Here is a 17318-nt window from a genome sequence, read left to right as displayed (position 1 = left end):
ACTGGCTCAAAAGGTAGAAGACAGAGCGTGGTGGTAGAGGGATGCTTTTCAGATTGGAGGCCTGTGGTCAGTGGTGTGCCACAAGGATCGGTACTGGGTCCACTACTTTTCATCATTTATATAAAATGATTTGGATGTGAACATAGGAGGTATAGTTAGTAAGTTTGCAGATGACACCAAAATTGGAGGTGTAGTGGACAGCGAAGAAGGTTATTTCAGAGTACAACGGGATCTTCATTAGATGGGCCACTAGGCTGAGGAGCGGCAGATGGAGTTTAATTTAGACAAATGCGAGGTGCTGCATTTTGGAAAAGCACATCACAGCAAAACTCATACCTGCTTGATGGTAAGGTCCTGGGGTGTGTTGCTGAACAAAGAGACCTTGGAGTACAGGTTCATAATTCCTTGAAAGTAGAGTCGCAGGTAGATAGGATAGCGAAGGCGGCGTTTGGTATGCTTTCCCTTATTGGTCACAGCATTGAGTATAGGAGTTAGGAGGTCATGTTGCCGCTGTACAGGACATTAGTTAGGCCACCTTTGCAATTCTGATCTCCTTCTTATCGGATGGATGTTGTGAAATTTGAAAGGGTTCATAAAAAGGTTTACAAAGATGTTGCCGGGGTTGGTGGAATTGAGTTATAGGGAGAGGCTGAATCGGCTGGGGCTGTTTTCTTTGGAGCAGAGGCTGAGGGCTGAGAGTTTTATAAAATCATGAGGGACATGGATAGGATAAATAGACAAAGTCTTTTCCCTGGGGTGGGATGTCCAGAACTAGAGGGCATAGATTTAGGTTGAAAGGGGAAAGATATAAAAGAGACCTAAGGGGCAACCTTTTCCACAGAAGGTGTTGCGTGCATGGAATGAGCTGCCAGAGGAAGTGGAGGAGGCTGGTACAATTACAACATTTAAAAGGCATCTGGATAGGTACATGAATAGGAAGGGTTGAGAGGGATATGGACCAAGTGCTGGCAAATGGGATTAGATTGGGTTAGGATATCTGGTCAGCATGGAGACGCTGGGCTGAAGGGTCTGTTTCTGTGCTGTACATCTCTAGGACTCTATCATAGAAGGTGCTGAAAGGAACAAGAAAGATCTCTGTTGACTTTGTTGATCTGGTTAAAGTCTTTGACTCAGTGGGACATAAATTATTATTCAAAGGCTTTGTGTTCCTAAGTTTTATACAGTTAATTGGAGATTTATACACCAACAACACCACAGTAATTGAAAGTAATCATCGTAAAACCAATCTGATTAAGACTGAGAAAGGTGATTCTCTTTCTTCAGTCTTGTTTAATATTGTGTTAGATTTATGGTACGCACCTTGACAGGTACATTTAGGAGTTCTTTTGCCATTTAATGGAAAAAAAGTTCAGTTGCTCCACTTTGGCCTTGGCGGATGATATTGCGCTCGTTTCGATTCATATCTTGGGATGGTTAAAAAATCTCAAGATTGTGCAGCAATTCTGTGATTGTACACGTCTGATTATTGACATCAAGATGACAAAGGGATTCACTTTCATATAAGGGGCAGACCTTTCTACGTAATCATTAGAAGAACTGGTCAATCAGTGGGAGCAACGTCAAATACATCCTCCCGGGGATATGGAAAAATATCTAGGAACCAATGTTGATCCATGGACAGGTGCTGAGGAAGCCGAGTGGGAGGAGAAATTAAAGACCTGGATCTCAAATCTCTATTTGACTGCGAACAAAAAAATACTGTAAATGACCGTGGGTCGAGCAGCATCTGTGGAAAGAGAGCAAGCTAATGTTTCGAATCTAGATGAAGAGCTCTGATAAGTCATCTAGACTCGAAACATTAGTTTGTTCTCATTGTGATTTATAGCAATGTTTTTTTCAGTACAGATTCCAGCATCTGCAGTAATTTGTTCCTCTACTTGACCAATAACCACCCTTTGTATTGAACCACCCAAGGTATTGAAATTTTTAAAACCTATATTGTCCTGAGGATGTATTACTATTTGATTTTAACCAAAATGTCATAAAGCACCCTTCAAAAATTTGACCTGATTATTTGCAATTTTAGTAAAGAGACCTTACACCTTCCCCATTACAGATAGATGATATTATTTATGCAAAGAATAGGGATGGAGGTCTGGGTATTCTACCAATAAGATTATAAGGTCTCTAATTCATGGACTAGATGATCTGCCAAGATCAAGTCATCCAAGTTAATTAATTGTCTCCCATTGCGATGTAACCTCTATATGACAACAGCAACTCTGTCTCAAGGTAGAGCATTTTATAAAAGTGTGTTAATGTGAGGCACCATGAGAAACTCCTGTCACACAATTCAGGCAACTGTCCATTTGATAAGACATTCAAATTAAATGACGCAACTTGCTTACTACCTTATTATACAGTATGTTGAGAAATATAGGTGGATGTCTTATGTGGAACCGCACCTGAGGATAAAGGAGGAGTTTTCTGGAAACTCAATCTGATCTTTAAGGAAGAGTTATTAATAGCGGTAATAGATGTCACAATTTGATTTGAAATTGAAGACAAATCATTGGAAAAGGCCAGGGTTGAAAAAACATTGAAGTATAAATATCTCAACCAGGAAATAACTGAATTAACAATAGGCTTATAGTTTGTCCATTTTAATTTTGTAATGGGTGCCAGAGGTCAATGGCTAGAATTAAATAACAGCCTTATGCATTATTTGGGTACTCAGAAGATATAAATCTTTCATCCGAGACAATTGAGATTAACTACTTACATAATGCCAGAACTTCTGCAGATTTTTAGTGGTAACTTATTGACTTTTATCTGCTCAGTGAACACTCGGATGCCACTCTAATCTGTGGAGATTAATATTACTATTGAGATTAGATTAGATTCCCTAAAGTGTGGAAACAGGCCCTTCGGCCCAACAAGTCCACACCGACCCTCCATAGAGTAACCCACCCAGACCAATTTCCCTCTGACTAACACACCTAACCTATGGGCAATTTAGCATGGCCAATTCACCTGAACTGCACATCTTTGGACTGTGGGAGGAAACCGGAGCACCTGGAGGAAACCCATGCAGACATGGGGAGAATGTGCAAACTTCACACAGACAGTCATGCGAGGATGGAATTGAACCTGGGACCCAGCTGCTGTGAGGCAGTAGTGCTAACCACTGAGCCACCATGCCGCCCAAAGCTTTCCAATTTTTGGTTTATACTAATTTTAGATATTGTGTTTAATTTTAGTTGGCATATTTTAAAAGTCTTTTATTAATCGCATTGAATAAAGTTTGTTTTATTAAGTACAGTAATGGTGTTGGGTAATTAGATTACATTACAGATTAGATTAGATTACTTACAGTGTGGAAACAGGCCCTCCGGCTCAACAAGTCCACACCAACCCGCCGAAGCGCAACCCACCCATACCCCTACATTTACCCCCTTACCTAACACTACGAGCAATTTAGCATGGCCAATTCACCTGACCTGCACATCTTTGGACTGTGGGAGGAAACCGGAGCACCCGGAGGAAACCCACGCAGACACGGGGAGAACGTGCAAACTCCACACAGTCAGTCGCCTGAGGCGGGAACTGAACCCGGGTCTCAGGCGCTGTGAGGCAACAGTGCTAACCACTGTGCTAAATAATGAACTATTTAGAATTAAATTTTGAGTTTTAATAAATAACAAATTATATTCATGTCTTCGGACTAGTAAGCTAACCTGATCGGTGCTGCCTGTTTTACATTCACCCTGCTTTAATGAACCCCGTGCTTGGTGAACTGGCTCTGGCCTTGTATTGTCCCTAGACCATACTCTTTAAGATCAATAACTGTGGTATGGCTTTATTGAGATTTCAAACGTTAATAAGGAACAGAAATACTCTGTATAGGAGCTCCTATGTTTGAAAGTATTAACATTGCTACAGTGAATGACACAGCATAAATCAAAAGAAACCAGAGGTTTACAAGAAAGGTATGGCAGTGATTACAAGATGTGGCTGCTGCTTTGGCTAAAATTTATTGCCTCTTGAACTGCTGCAGTCCATGTAGTGCAAGTACATCCACAATCCTTGCATTATAGGAGTTTCAGAATTTTAATCCAGGGACAGTGAAGGAATAACAGTATGGTCCCAAGTCAAGTTGGTTGGAAGGATTTACTCTTCATACTGATTGGACTGTCAAATTTGCAAAGGGGGGCTGGAGGTAGTGTTTGCAGAGTGCATTCAGGATAATTTCTTAGAACAATACATTCTGAAACCAACCAGGGAGCAGGCTGTTTTACACCTGGCATTGTGCACTCAGACAGGAACAATGATCCTCTCCAAGGCTAGAGTGATCTATATATGATACTAACATATCAGTTTGGAGCATGAGTAGGTCATTCAAACCTTTAGGTCTATTCCACTATTCAATAATATCATGACTAAGCTGATTACTCCACATTACTGCTTACCCCGATAATCTTTCAACCACTATCAAGAATCTATCAAGAAATCTATCAAGAATCTGTCCTTTCATTCAAGTTTTTTAGATAAATTATAAAAGGTTCACCACTGTTCCCTGTGGCATCTCATTGTTACTGCTTGACAACAAGAAAAAGAACACCTGTTTATTCATACTCCAATTTTTTTTTATACCTTGCCCATTTTTTATCCGTGCCAACTTGGTATCTTGATTTTCTGCAACAGCCTTTGATGTGGCACCTTCTAAAAATGTCTTCTAAATACAATACAACCATTGGTTCTCCTTTATCCTCAGCACAAGTTACTTCTTCAAGAACATGATTCCTCTTTTGCAAAGCCATGCTGACTTTGCTTGTTTACCATTTATCTTTCTAAGCGATCTGCAACAGTATATTTAATAATAGCTTCTAACATTTTCCTTATGACAGATGTTAAGCTAACTGGCCTGCAGGTTCATTCTTTGCTTCCCTCCTTTTTTGATTCTGAGGCTAGGATCCTGAATCTAAATAAAGGACACTATGACGGTATGAGGCATGAGCTGGGTGTACGATATTGGGGATGAAAGTGGATAGACAATGGCAAACATTGAAAGAGTGCATGGAGGAACTGCAAAAATTGTTCAGACCTGTCTAGCATAAAAACAAATCTGAAAAGGTGGCTTGAGTATGGCTAACAAGGGAAATTAGGAATCCAAGGAATACAAATTGACCTAAAAGAACAGCAGACCTGAGGATTAGGAGCAGTTTAGATTTCAGCAAAGGAGGTTTGATTAAGAGAGGGAAAATAAAATACAAAAATCAAGTTGCAGGGAAAAGTTTATGATCAGTTTGTACGTGCAGAGAAAAAGATTAGTGAAACAAATATAGGTTTCTTCCACTCACTGCCTATTCACTGTGATTTCTTTTTGTAACATTTTCCAATCCATCATAGCCAACTCACATTTTATACTATCATAGTTCCCTTTAAGATTCAGAACAAAAGTCTCAGAATCAACTCCCTCATTCTCCCTTTGATCATGTTATGGTCACACACCTTGAAGGGGTCTCTCACAATTATGTTACTGATTATTTCTTCCTTATTACATGATACAAAGTCTAAGGTGCCCTGTTCTCTAGTTGGTTCCTAAACATATTGGTCCTAAAAACACCCTAAGAATTCCTCCTCTGTAGTACTGTGACTAATTTGATTTGCCAAATCTATATGCAGATTTAAGATACCCATAATTACAGATGTTTCTTTACTGCATACATCTCTGATTTCCTGTTTAATGTCATTCCCAACATTGTTACTAAAGTTGTTGGTGTATATATCACAATCTACTAATGCTTTTTGGCCCAATTTGTTTCTCAATTCTACCCATACAGACTCTCAACTAACATTTTCCCTCAATATGGGTCAGTTTTTGGCCGATGTGTGCAGGAGGGTTTCCTGTCACAGTATGTAGACAGGCCAACAAGGGGCTAGGCTACATTAGATTTGATACTGGGTAATGAAACTAGCCAGGTGTTAGGTTTGGAGGTAGGTGAATACTTTGGTGGTAGTGACTACAGTTTGGTTATGTTTACTTTAGCAATGGAAAGGGATAGGTATATAACACAGGGCAAGAGTTATTGCTGGGGAAAGGCAATTATGATGCGATTGGGCAAGATTTAGGATGCATAGGATGGGGAAGGAAACTGCAGAAGATGGGCACAATTAAAATGTGGAGCTTATTCAAGGAACAGCTACTATATGTTCTTGATAACTATGTACTTGTCAGGCAGGGAAGAAGTGGTTGAGCGAGAGCGCTGTGGTTTACTAAAGAGGAAGGCGGCGGCTTATGTTAGGAGGCTTAGTTATGTGAAAGGAGAAAGTGAGGACTGCAGATGCTGGAGATCAGAGCTGAAAATGTGTTGCTGGAAAAGCTGCATCATCTCCCAGACTATCCATAAACTCATCTCCTACGCTGCCTGACCTGCTGCGCTTTTCCAGCAACACATTTTCAGCTCAGTTATGTGAAAGCTCAGTTAGGGTGTTAGCAAGGGAAGACCTAAAGAGAGAGCCAGGAGGGGACGTGAGAAGTCATTAGCAGATAGGATCAAGGAAAACCCAAAGGCTTTTTGTAGGTATATCAGGAATAAAAGAATGACTAGAGAAAGATTAGAGCCAATCAAGGATAGTAGTGGGACATTGTGCATGGAGTCAGAAAAGATAGAGGAAGCGCTAAATGAATATTTTTGTCAGTATTCACACTGGAAAAAGACAATGTTGTCGAGGAGAATACTGAGATACAGGCTACCAGACTAGACAGGATTGAAGTTCAGAAGGAGGAGGTGTTAACAATTTTGGAAAGTGTGAAAATAGACAAGTCCCCTGGACCAGATGGGATTTATCCTAAGATTCTCTGGGAAGCCAGGGAAGAGATTGACAAGTCTTTGGCCTGGATCTTTTTGTTATCATTGTCTACAGGAATACTGTCAGAAGACTGGAGGATAGCAAATGTTGTCCCCTTGTTCAAGAAGGGGAGTGGAGACAACCCTTGTAATTGCAGACAGTGAGCCTTACATCGGTTGTAGGTAAGTGATGAAAAAGGTTATAAGAGATAGGATTTACAATCATCTAGAGAGGAAGAAGTTGATTAGGGATAGTCAACAGTTTTTATGATGGGTAGTCCTGCCTCACAAACCCTACGGAGTTCTATGAGATGGTGACCAAACAGGTGGATGAGGCTAAAGCAGTTGATGTGGTGTTTATGGATATCAGTAAGGCATTTAATAAGGTTCCTCCAGTAGGCTATTGCACAAAATATGGAGGCATGGGATTGAGGGTGATCAGAAATTGGCTAGCTGAAGGAAGACAGAGGGTGGTGGTTGATGGGAAATGTTCATATTGGAGTTCAGTTACTAGTGGTATGCTGCAAGGATCGGTTTTGGGCCCACTACTGTTTGTCATTTTTATAAACCACCTGAATGAGGGTGTAGAAGGATGGGCTAGTAAATTTGCGGATGACACGAAGGTCAGTGGAGTTGTGGATAGTGCTAAAGAATATTGTAGGTTACAGAGGGACATAGATAAAAAATGTCTATGCAGAGCTGGGCTGAGAGGTGGCAAATGGAGTTTAATGTAGAAAAGTGTGAAGTTATTCACTTTGGAAGGAACAGAAATAAAATATAAGCTAATGGCAAGATTCTTAGTCACACAGATGAGCAGAGAGATCTCGACGTCCAACCCTGAAAATTGTCACCCAGGTTGATAGGATTGTTAAAAAGGCATACGGTGTGTGTTAGCTTATATTGGTAGAGGGATTGGGTTTCGGAGCGACAAAGTCATGCTGCAGCTGTACAAAAGTCTGGTGCGGCTGCACTTGGAGCACTGCATACAGTTCTGGTCACCACATCATAGGAAGGATGTGGAAGATTTGGAAAGGGCTCAGAGGAGATTTACTAGGACATTGCCTGGTATGGAGGGAAGGTGTTATGAAGAAAGGCTGATGGACTTGAGGCTATTTTCATTAGAGAGAAGGTGGATGAGAGGTGAGTTAATTGAGACATAAGGTAATCAGGGGTTAGATAGGATGGACAGTGAGAGCCTTTTTCCTCATATGGTGATGGCTAGCACAAGGGGACAAGGCTTTAAATTGAAGGGTGATACATTTCAGACAGATGTCAAAGGTATTTTCTTTACTCAGTTGTAGGGGTGGGAAATGCACTGCCTACAATAGTGGTGGACTCGCCAACTTTAAGGGATTTAAATGGTCATTGCATAGGCATATGGATGAAAATGGAATAGTGTAGGATAGATAGGCTTCAGATTGGTTCCACAGGCGGCGCAACATCGAGGGCCTGTACTGCGCTATGATGTTCTATGAATGTAACTCCATCGCCTTTTCCTTTCAGTCTGTCCTTCCTAAATACTGAATATCTCTGGATGCTCAGTTCCCATTCCTACTTACCAATGTCTCCAAAATCCTGAATATGTCATACCTATTTAAATCTATTTGTGAGATCAATTTAGCACTGGGTTTTGAAAACTCCATGCATTCAGGCACAAAGCCTTAAGGGTTGTCGTTCTAGTATTCCTTGTCCTGTTCCCATTTTTTTTCTTTTACTGTGGCCTTTTGTTTACTTCTGGCCTTTAAAGCCCCTGCCCATCACTTCTCTTATTCCCCTTTCTTTCTTTGTTCTTCTCTTTGATTCATTTTCCTCTGACTCCTTGCACTCCTGCCAATTCAGTTTAAATCCTGCCAACCACTCTAGCAAATACTCCCATAAGGCATCCGTCCCGATCCTGTCCAGGTATAACCTCACCGGTTTGTACTGGTCCCATTTCCCGTAGAATGGATCTCAATGCCACAGGGATTGGAAAAGCACCCCTCCACCATCTCTTTCGCCACATGTCCATTCTGATACATCCTGCTATTTCTACTCTGGCATGTGGCACTGCTAGTAATTGGGATCACCTTTGAGGTCCTCTATTTCAGCTTGCTTCCTCACTCTCTACATTCTGCTTTCACGACGTCAGTCTTTTTTTAAAACCTACGTTATTAGTATCAATGTGTACCATGACCAATGGCTGTTCACCCTCCCCTCCAGGATGTCCTGTAACCACTCAGACAGAGGCAACACACCATCCAAGAGTCTCGCCTGCAGCCACAAAAACACCTATCCATTCCCTTCACATAGGGAATTCCCTATGTGATCTTCCAACTTGTACATTTATTTAGTCCTCCCCGTTCAACACCAAATGTGGTGCAACGTAGTTGTTGCTGTTTTCCCCGACAGGCTATTTCTCTTGACAGTATTCCACGTGGTTTATTTGTTTTTCGGGAGAACGGCCACATGGGATTCCTGCACTGCCTGCCTAGTCCTCTTATTGTGTCTGGGGCTCACTCATTATCTTTCTGCTTGTGGCATCTTAGCCTGCGATTTGACCTCTCCATTCATGTTACCCATGATTTGCTCAGCTTCACAGATCAGTCTCCCCAACCACTGCTCCAGCTCCGAAACTTGGGCCTCCGGGAGCTGCACCGGTCCTGGTCCATACATAGAGTGGATGGGCACACCAGGACTCTGAGGTCTCCTGCCATGACTCAGATATTCATATCATCTACAGCCATGGGGGAGGTGCCGGAAAACTAAAGGGTGGCTAATGTTGTGCCTTTATTGGAGAAAGGCTGTAAGGAGAAGTCTGGGAACTATAGACTGGTGAATCTGACATCAGCAGTGAGTAAATTGTTCGAGGGGATTCTGAGAGTTAGGATTCCCATGCATTTGGAGTGTTAGCATGATTTTGTGTGTGTGGGAAATTGTGAATCTTAAATTTGATTTGAGTTTTTTGAGGATGTGACCAAAATGATAGATCCAGAGCAGTACACTTTGTCTACATGGACTTTAGTAAAGCCTTTGACAAGGTTATCTAAAATTACAACAGAATTACAATAGGCTGAGGAGTGGCAGATGGAGTTTAATTTCAATAAATACAAGGTATTGCATTTTGGTAAAACAAACAAGGGTAGGACTTATAAGTAAACGGTACAGTCCTGGGCAGTGTTGTCGAACAAAGAGACCTAGGGGTTCAGGTACATTGTTCTTTGAAAGTTGCATTGCAAGTAGACAAGGTGGTTAAGAGGAGTTTAGCACAGCTGCCTTCATAACTCAGAGTATAGGAATTCGAACGTCATGTTGCGGTTGTACAAGATATTGATGAGACTACTTTTGGAGTACTGCATACAGTTCTGATAGTCCTGTTATCAGAATGGTATTATTACGTTGGAGATGGTTCAGAAAAGATTTACAAGTTCAGTTTACAAAACCTGGTCAGCAAGGACAAGTTGGGCTGATGGGTCTGTTTCTGTACTCTACAAATCTAAGCCTTTAAACATTTTAGAAGAGGCCTAATATTAAATAATATTAATTTCTCTTAGGCCTTTCTTTCCTGTCCCATGTTAGAACAAAATACAGACCTTAGAAACTATATACCACAAAAAGACCTTACAAACTATAAAAGTTGTAAATATTTGCCTGATCTTATCTACTAAATACCAATAAAATTCATTAGAGTCCTTTCAAGAGGTACCTCTCAGGCTGGATTAGATGCATTTGGATTTCCAAACAGTATTTTGTACAGTGTCACATGTTACACATTGGGGGTAATATTAACAGAATGAGGATTGTCTAACAAACAGGACACACTTTGGATTGTAGGTCATTTTCTAGTTGGCAAAATGCAATGAGTGGAGTGCTACAGGAGTACTACAGTGCTCAGTCCTCAACTATTTACAATTTTATTAATGCCTTGGATGGAAGGACCAAGTGTATTGCAGCTACATTTGATGATACCATGATTGATATAGTGGCAAGTTTAAAGAAGATGCATTTGCATCTGCAAGAAGATATAGAGAGGTTAAGTGAATGGGCAAGAATTTGGCAGATGGAGTACAATGTGGAAAAATGTGTGATCTTATATACGCATCACAGCATGTTAGCTTTCTGTTACAAGATGTAATTAGAAAAGTAAATGGAATGTGGCCTTTATTACAAGGGAAAGAGAGAATGAAAGTCGGGAAGTTTGACAACTGTAAACACATTGGTGAGACTGCACCTGGAGTACTATATAGTTATGGTCTACTTCAGAAGAAGTTCACCGGGTTGCTTCATGAGATGGAGGCAATATCTGACAAGGAAAAGTTAATCATGTTGAGCCTCTCCTCAGAGGAGTTTAGAAGAACGAGAACTGAAATTATTGGAAGAATTATGAGGGGCTTGAGAGAGTAGATGCTTACATAGAACATAGGACTGTACATCACAGAACAGGCCCTTCAGCCCATGATGTTGTGCCGACCACTGATCCTCATGCATGCACCCTCAAACTTCTGTGACCATATGCATGTCCAGCAGTCTCTTAAATGTCCCCAATGACCCTGCTTCCACAACTGCTGCTGGCAACTCATTCCATGCTCTCACAACTCTCTGTGTAAAGAACCCACCTCTGACATCCCCTCTATAATTTCCTCCAACCAGCTTAAAACTATGACCCCTCGTGTTAGTCATTTCTGCCCTGGGAAATAGTCTCTGGCTATCGACTCTATCTATGCCTCTCATTATCTTGTATACCTCAATTAGGTCCCCTCTTCTCCTCCTTTTCTCCAATGAAAAAAGTCCGAGCTCAGTCAACCTCTCCTCATAAGATAAGCCCTCCAGTCCAGGCAGCATCCTGGTAAACCTCCTCTGAACCCGCTCCAAAGCATCCACATCTTTCTTATAATAGGCCACCAGAACTGGTCGCAGTATTCCAAGTGCGGTCTAACCAAAGTTTTATAGAGCTGCAACAAGATCTCACGACTCTTAAACTCCTGTTAATGAAAGCCAAAACACCATATGCTTTCTTAACAACCCTGTCCACTTGGGTGGCCATTTTAAGGGATCTATGTACCTGCACCCCAAAATCCCTCTGTTCCTCCACACTGCCAAGAATCCTATCCTTAATCCTGTACTCAGCTTTCAAATTCGACCTTTCAAAATACATCACCTCGCATTTATTCAGGTTGAACGCCATCTGCCACCTCTCAGCCCATCTCTGCATCCTGTCAATGACCCGCTGCAGCCTACAACAGCCCTCTATACTGTCAACCTCACCTCCAACCTTTGTGTCACCTGCAAACTTGCTGACCCATCCTTCAATCCCCTCATCCAAGTCATTAATAAAAATTACAAACAGTAGAGGCCCAAGGACAGAGCCCTGTGGAACACCACTCACCACTGACTTCCAGGCAGAATATTTTCCTTCTACTACCACTCGCTGTCTTCTTTTGGCCAGCCAATTCTGTATCCAGACAGCTAAGTTCCCCTGTATCCCATTCCTCCTGACCTTCTGAATGAGCCTACCATGGGGAACCTTATCAAATGTCTTGCTGAAGTCCATATACACCACATCCACAGCTCGACCCTCATCAACTTTTCTAGTCACATCCTCAAAGAACTCAATAAGGTTTGTGAGGCATGCCCTGCCCCTCACAAAGCCGTGTTGACTGCATTTAATCAAGCCATGCTCTCCCAGATGGTCATAAATCCTATCCCTCAGAATCCTTTCTAACATCTTGCAGACGACAGACGTGAGACTTACCCTCATTCCAGAGGCCACTGGAATGATCTTAAACCCCTTAAAAATAAGTGATTTTCTATTTAAGGGAGAGATGAGGAGGAATTTCTTCTCACAGAACGTCATTACTCTTTGGAATTCTCTTCCCCAAGAGGCTGGATTAGTAAATATACCCAAGGTTGAGTTAGATGGGGTTTTTGATCTACAAGGGCAACAAAAGGTACAGTGGTCGGGTGGGAATGAGGCAAGTGGCAAGGAGGAGATTTACTGGTACATCAGATGAGTCATAAGCGTATTAAATGGCAAAGCAGGCTCAAAGTCCAAAACTCCTATCTTGCTTCTCCATCGAATGATTAATAATCCATCGGTCTGTTCAAACAAGCAGACCAAGATTACAAACTATCTCTGGAGTAAATTAGCACAGATTTGTCTCAGAGGTGACAGCCTCTCTCGAAGTGAATTAAATACAATAGGTATTTAGAAGCCAATCTTTGGAGTAAATATTGCAGATGGACCCACTGGTGTTTTGGCATATCTGAGTAATACTTAAATCTATCCACCTTCAGCTTCTTCCTTGAGAAATGAGTCCCACATTTTAATCATTCAGGGACCTGAAAGACGTACCTACTTTGCCAAAATGCTGCTGGTGATTTGACAGTCACATAGAACCATCCACGTCTGATGTTTCCATCACTAATGTAGAGGCAATGGGGTCTTGATCATGAACTGATGAGAATCCAGAATCAAACAATGACCTTGAGTTCACATTTTCCGCACTGACGCTTCAAAGCACAGCCACCACAATTCTCTAATATGTGAAAAACTGGGTTAGATCCAAGTGCTGTGTGATTATGATACTCAATATACTGTGAAAAAAATTCTGTAATCTTATGATTTTAGTAAGAAGCTTGGGATAGTTTAGCAGGTTCTACATTAGTAATAGTTAAGAAATGGTAACAGGTAAGTGCCCTTACCTTTCTTAAATCGTAGTTGTGCCATATCGTAACGCCCATAGTCTCTGAAGAGAATCATTCCTCCTGGTTTCAGAAGTTGACTCAACCTCTTAACGACAGCTTGCATTCTGTAGAGAAAGAGAACAGAATTGGGAAAGTTAGTGAGAGGGACAGGCTGAAGAGAGAACATGGATTGACAACAAAGTGAGCTGCTTTGATCTGGATGCTGTTGAGCTGGAATGTTATGGAACTGCACCCAGACAAACGGAAAACATCACATTTGTTAGTAGTGGAAAACTTTTGCAGAGGCTCACATTACAGAATGTCTAGCCTCTGAACTGCTTTTGAGGCGATAGTATTTACATTTCTGCTTAATGGTAACAGCTGGGATATTTGACAGTGGGGGATCAGAAATGGGAATGTCAATGAATGTCAAAGGGTGGTGGCTAGTTTGTCTCTTGCAGGAGACTAGCTTCAAAGTGCCGCTTTAGAAGTCGCTGCTTCTTATCAACCCAAGCCTGAATGTTGTATACATGCAAATTGCTTTGATATCTGAAGAATTGCATATGGAACAAAACAATGAGCAATGATCAGCGAGAGTCCCCACATACAACTTTATGAAGAAGGAAGTGTTATTGAATCTACCCGTCAATGTGTAAAATTGCCCAGGTTTGTCATATACACAATAAGACAAATCCAACCTGCCCAGTTACTGCTCCATGAGTCTACTGTTCATGATCAATAAAGTGATGGAAAGTGTCATTGACAGTACAATCAAGCAGCGCCTACTCAGTAAAAGCTGTTCGGTTTGGGTTCCACCAGGGCCACTCAGCTCTTTACCACATCGCAGCCTCAGTTCAAACATGGACAAAAGATCTGAATTCCAGAGGTGAAGTGAGGTGAGGTGAGTTGAGTGACACACCTTGACATCAAGGCCGCATTTGACCAAGTGTGGCATCAAGGAGCCATAGGAAAATTGGAATCAATGAGAATTAGGGGGCAAACTCTCTGCTGGATGGTGTCATACCTGGGACATAAGATGATGGTCATGGTTGTAGAGGTCAGTCACCTCAGCTCTATGACATCTCTGCAGGAGTTCCTCAGAATAGTACCCTAGGCAAAACCATCTTAAGCTGGTGCAATGATTTTCCCTCCATTATAAGCTGTAAAGTGGGGATGTTCACCGATGATTGTATAATGTTCGGCACCATACACAACTCCTCAGACATTGAAGCAGCCCATGTTCAAATGGGGCAAGTTCCAGGCTTGGGTTGAAATATGACAAGCAACATTCATGCCACACAAATGCCAGGCAGTGACCATCTCAAATAAGAAATAATCTAATTAAAACTTTGCGACATTCATTGGAGTTACCATCAATAAGTCCTCCACTATCAAAACCCTGGCAGTTATCATTGACCAGAAACTGAACTGGACGCACCATATAAAAACAGTGGCGACAAGAACAGGTCAGAGGTTAGAAATACTGCAGTGAGTAACTCACCTGCTGACTCCCCAAAGCTAGTCAACCGTTCACCTCCAAACTGTTGCTGGATCAAAATCCTGGAATTCCCTCTAAGGGCATTGCGGGTCTACCTACATCACATGGAGTGCAGTTCAAGAAGGCAGTTCACTTTCACCTTATCAAGGGAAAGCAGGGATGGACAATCTCTAGTGGGTGGCACAGTGGTTAGCACTGCTGCCTCACAGCGCCTCAATTCCCGCCTCAGGCGACTGACTGTATGGAGTTTGCACAATCTCCCCGTGCCTGTGTGGGTTTCCTCTGGGTGCTCTGTTTCCTCCCACAGTCCAAAAATGTGCAAGTTAGGTGAACTGGCTATGCTAAGTTGCCCGTAGTGTTAGGTGAAGGGGTAAATGTAGGGGAATGGGTTGTGCTTCAGTGGGTCGGTGTGGACTTGTTGGGCCAAAGGGCCTGTTTCCACACTAAGTAATCTAATAAATAGGCAGTCAGCAATGCCCACATCCCATGAGTGATGATTCTTAGGGATCCTTGTTGCCACACTTGGTCAAATGCTGCCTTGATGCCAAGGGTAGTTGCTTTCATGTCATCTCTAACCTGGATCAAGAATGTGTTCAAATTCTTCCTTCCAAAGTGCAATACCTCTCATTTTCCCTCATCGTACCCCAACTGCCAATTTTTTGTCCACTCACAGATCTTGTCAAAACCCTTTTGCACATTCTTTGTATCCTCCACACAACTTGCTTTTCTACTAATCTTGCCTTCAGCTGCTTCTGGATTTAAAAAGAATTGAACCGAATAAGTTAAAGACTGGTGATTATGATGGTCATGATCCTCGAAGGAGAATGAGTTGGATCATCCACTCATTGTATTTGGCAAAAGAGGGTGGCATACGTTTCATTGAAACGTCAGGGTGACAAGGTGGTTAGCACTGCTGCCTCACAGTGCGAGGGACTGTATTTGATTCCACCCTTGGGTAACTATCAATGTAGAACTCGTATGTTCTCCCTGTGTCTTTGTGGGTTTCCTCCAGGTGCTCTGGTGTCCTCCCATACTTGAGATGTTCAGGTTAGGTGGATTGGTCATGCTAAGGAAAAATTGCCACGTAGTGTCCAGGGATGTGCAAGCTAAGTGAGTTAGCTACGATAAAACCCCGTGCAGATTTACAGGGAGTGGCAGGCAGGTGTAGGTGGGTGGGATGCTATGTGGAAGGTTGGTGCAGACTCAATGTGATGAATGGCCACTTTCTGACCTGTAGGAATTCTACAAATAGCAATCTAGAGTCCAAGACTCACGCCCTGAAGACACGGGCTCAGTCCCACTACAGTGGTTTGTCAGACTTAAACTCAATTAATATATTCTGCAATTAAATGTTAGCCTCTACAACAGAAACCATAAAATCATTATAAAAATCGAGCTGCTTTACAGCTGTGCATTTGGGAACAGAATCTACCATTCTGCCCTGATCTAATCTATGTGGCTGGTTCTTAACTGACAATTAGCAAGGGACAATAGATGTCCAGAAATGTGGGGAGGCAGTGGTGTGGTGATAACGTGATCCAGAACCTCCGGCTAATGTTCTGACGATGTGGGTTTAAATCCCACCTTAGTAGATGATGAAATTTGTATTCAACGAACATCTGGAATTAAAAAGCTAGTCTAATGACAACCATGTGAGTGTTGTCAATTGTTGTGATACACTTCCAGTTCACTAGTGCCCTTATCTACCATTCTTACCTGGTCTGTCTTACGTGACTCCAGATCCTCAGTAATGTGGTTGATTCTTAACTGCCTTCTGGGCAACTAGAGACGGGCAATAAATGCTGGTCACAGCCCAATTTTGACAGATTATCACCAATGCATTCACTATCTCTGCATGCTAAACACAGTGGTTTCTCCCTGTGGCAAAGACTAGGAGTCACTGTTTTAGAATTAGAAGTTGCCCTTTTAATAGAGTGATGAGGATAACTTTTGTCTCTCAGAGGGTGGTGAATCTGTGGAATCCTCTTCCACAAACAGCCACTGAATACTTTTCAGACAAAGCTAGATATATTCTTGACTGATAACCAACTTCAAAAGTATTGGTGGAGTTGGTAGGCAGGAAAACAGAGCTGAGATCATAATCAGATCAGCTTTGGCCTGCTCAAGGAATGGACCAAGCTGAAAGGGCCACATGGCCGAATCCTCCTAATTTGTATGCTTGTACATATGCTCAACTACTTGCTGAGAAAAGATTTTAATTCGCCTCTTTGGTCATTCATCCAGGTCTCTGGATCACTACTGCAGTAACAAATCTATTGCACCCCCACACCAAGTTATGCTACATCTGTAGTCTGGTCTTATGCATTAGATACAGTCAAGGATATGAA

General features: G+C 42.0%; 1 protein-coding gene across 1 annotated transcript in view; it reads right to left on the bottom strand.

The window, feature by feature from the left end:
- Positions 1-17318, bottom strand: part of mettl2a (methyltransferase 2A, methylcytidine) — a 60303-nt gene that overhangs the window by 9276 nt on the left and 33709 nt on the right. Inside the window, exon 7 of the mRNA XM_072561848.1 lies at positions 13491-13597. Within this exon, the coding sequence (XP_072417949.1) occupies positions 13491-13597 (107 nt within the window). The remainder of the gene's footprint in view (positions 1-13490; positions 13598-17318) is intronic.

This window comes from Chiloscyllium punctatum, chromosome 42 (assembly GCF_047496795.1).
Source record: "Chiloscyllium punctatum isolate Juve2018m chromosome 42, sChiPun1.3, whole genome shotgun sequence".
Classification (NCBI taxonomy): domain Eukaryota; kingdom Metazoa; phylum Chordata; class Chondrichthyes; order Orectolobiformes; family Hemiscylliidae; genus Chiloscyllium; species Chiloscyllium punctatum.
This window is presented reverse-complemented; position numbering and strand designations above follow the sequence as displayed.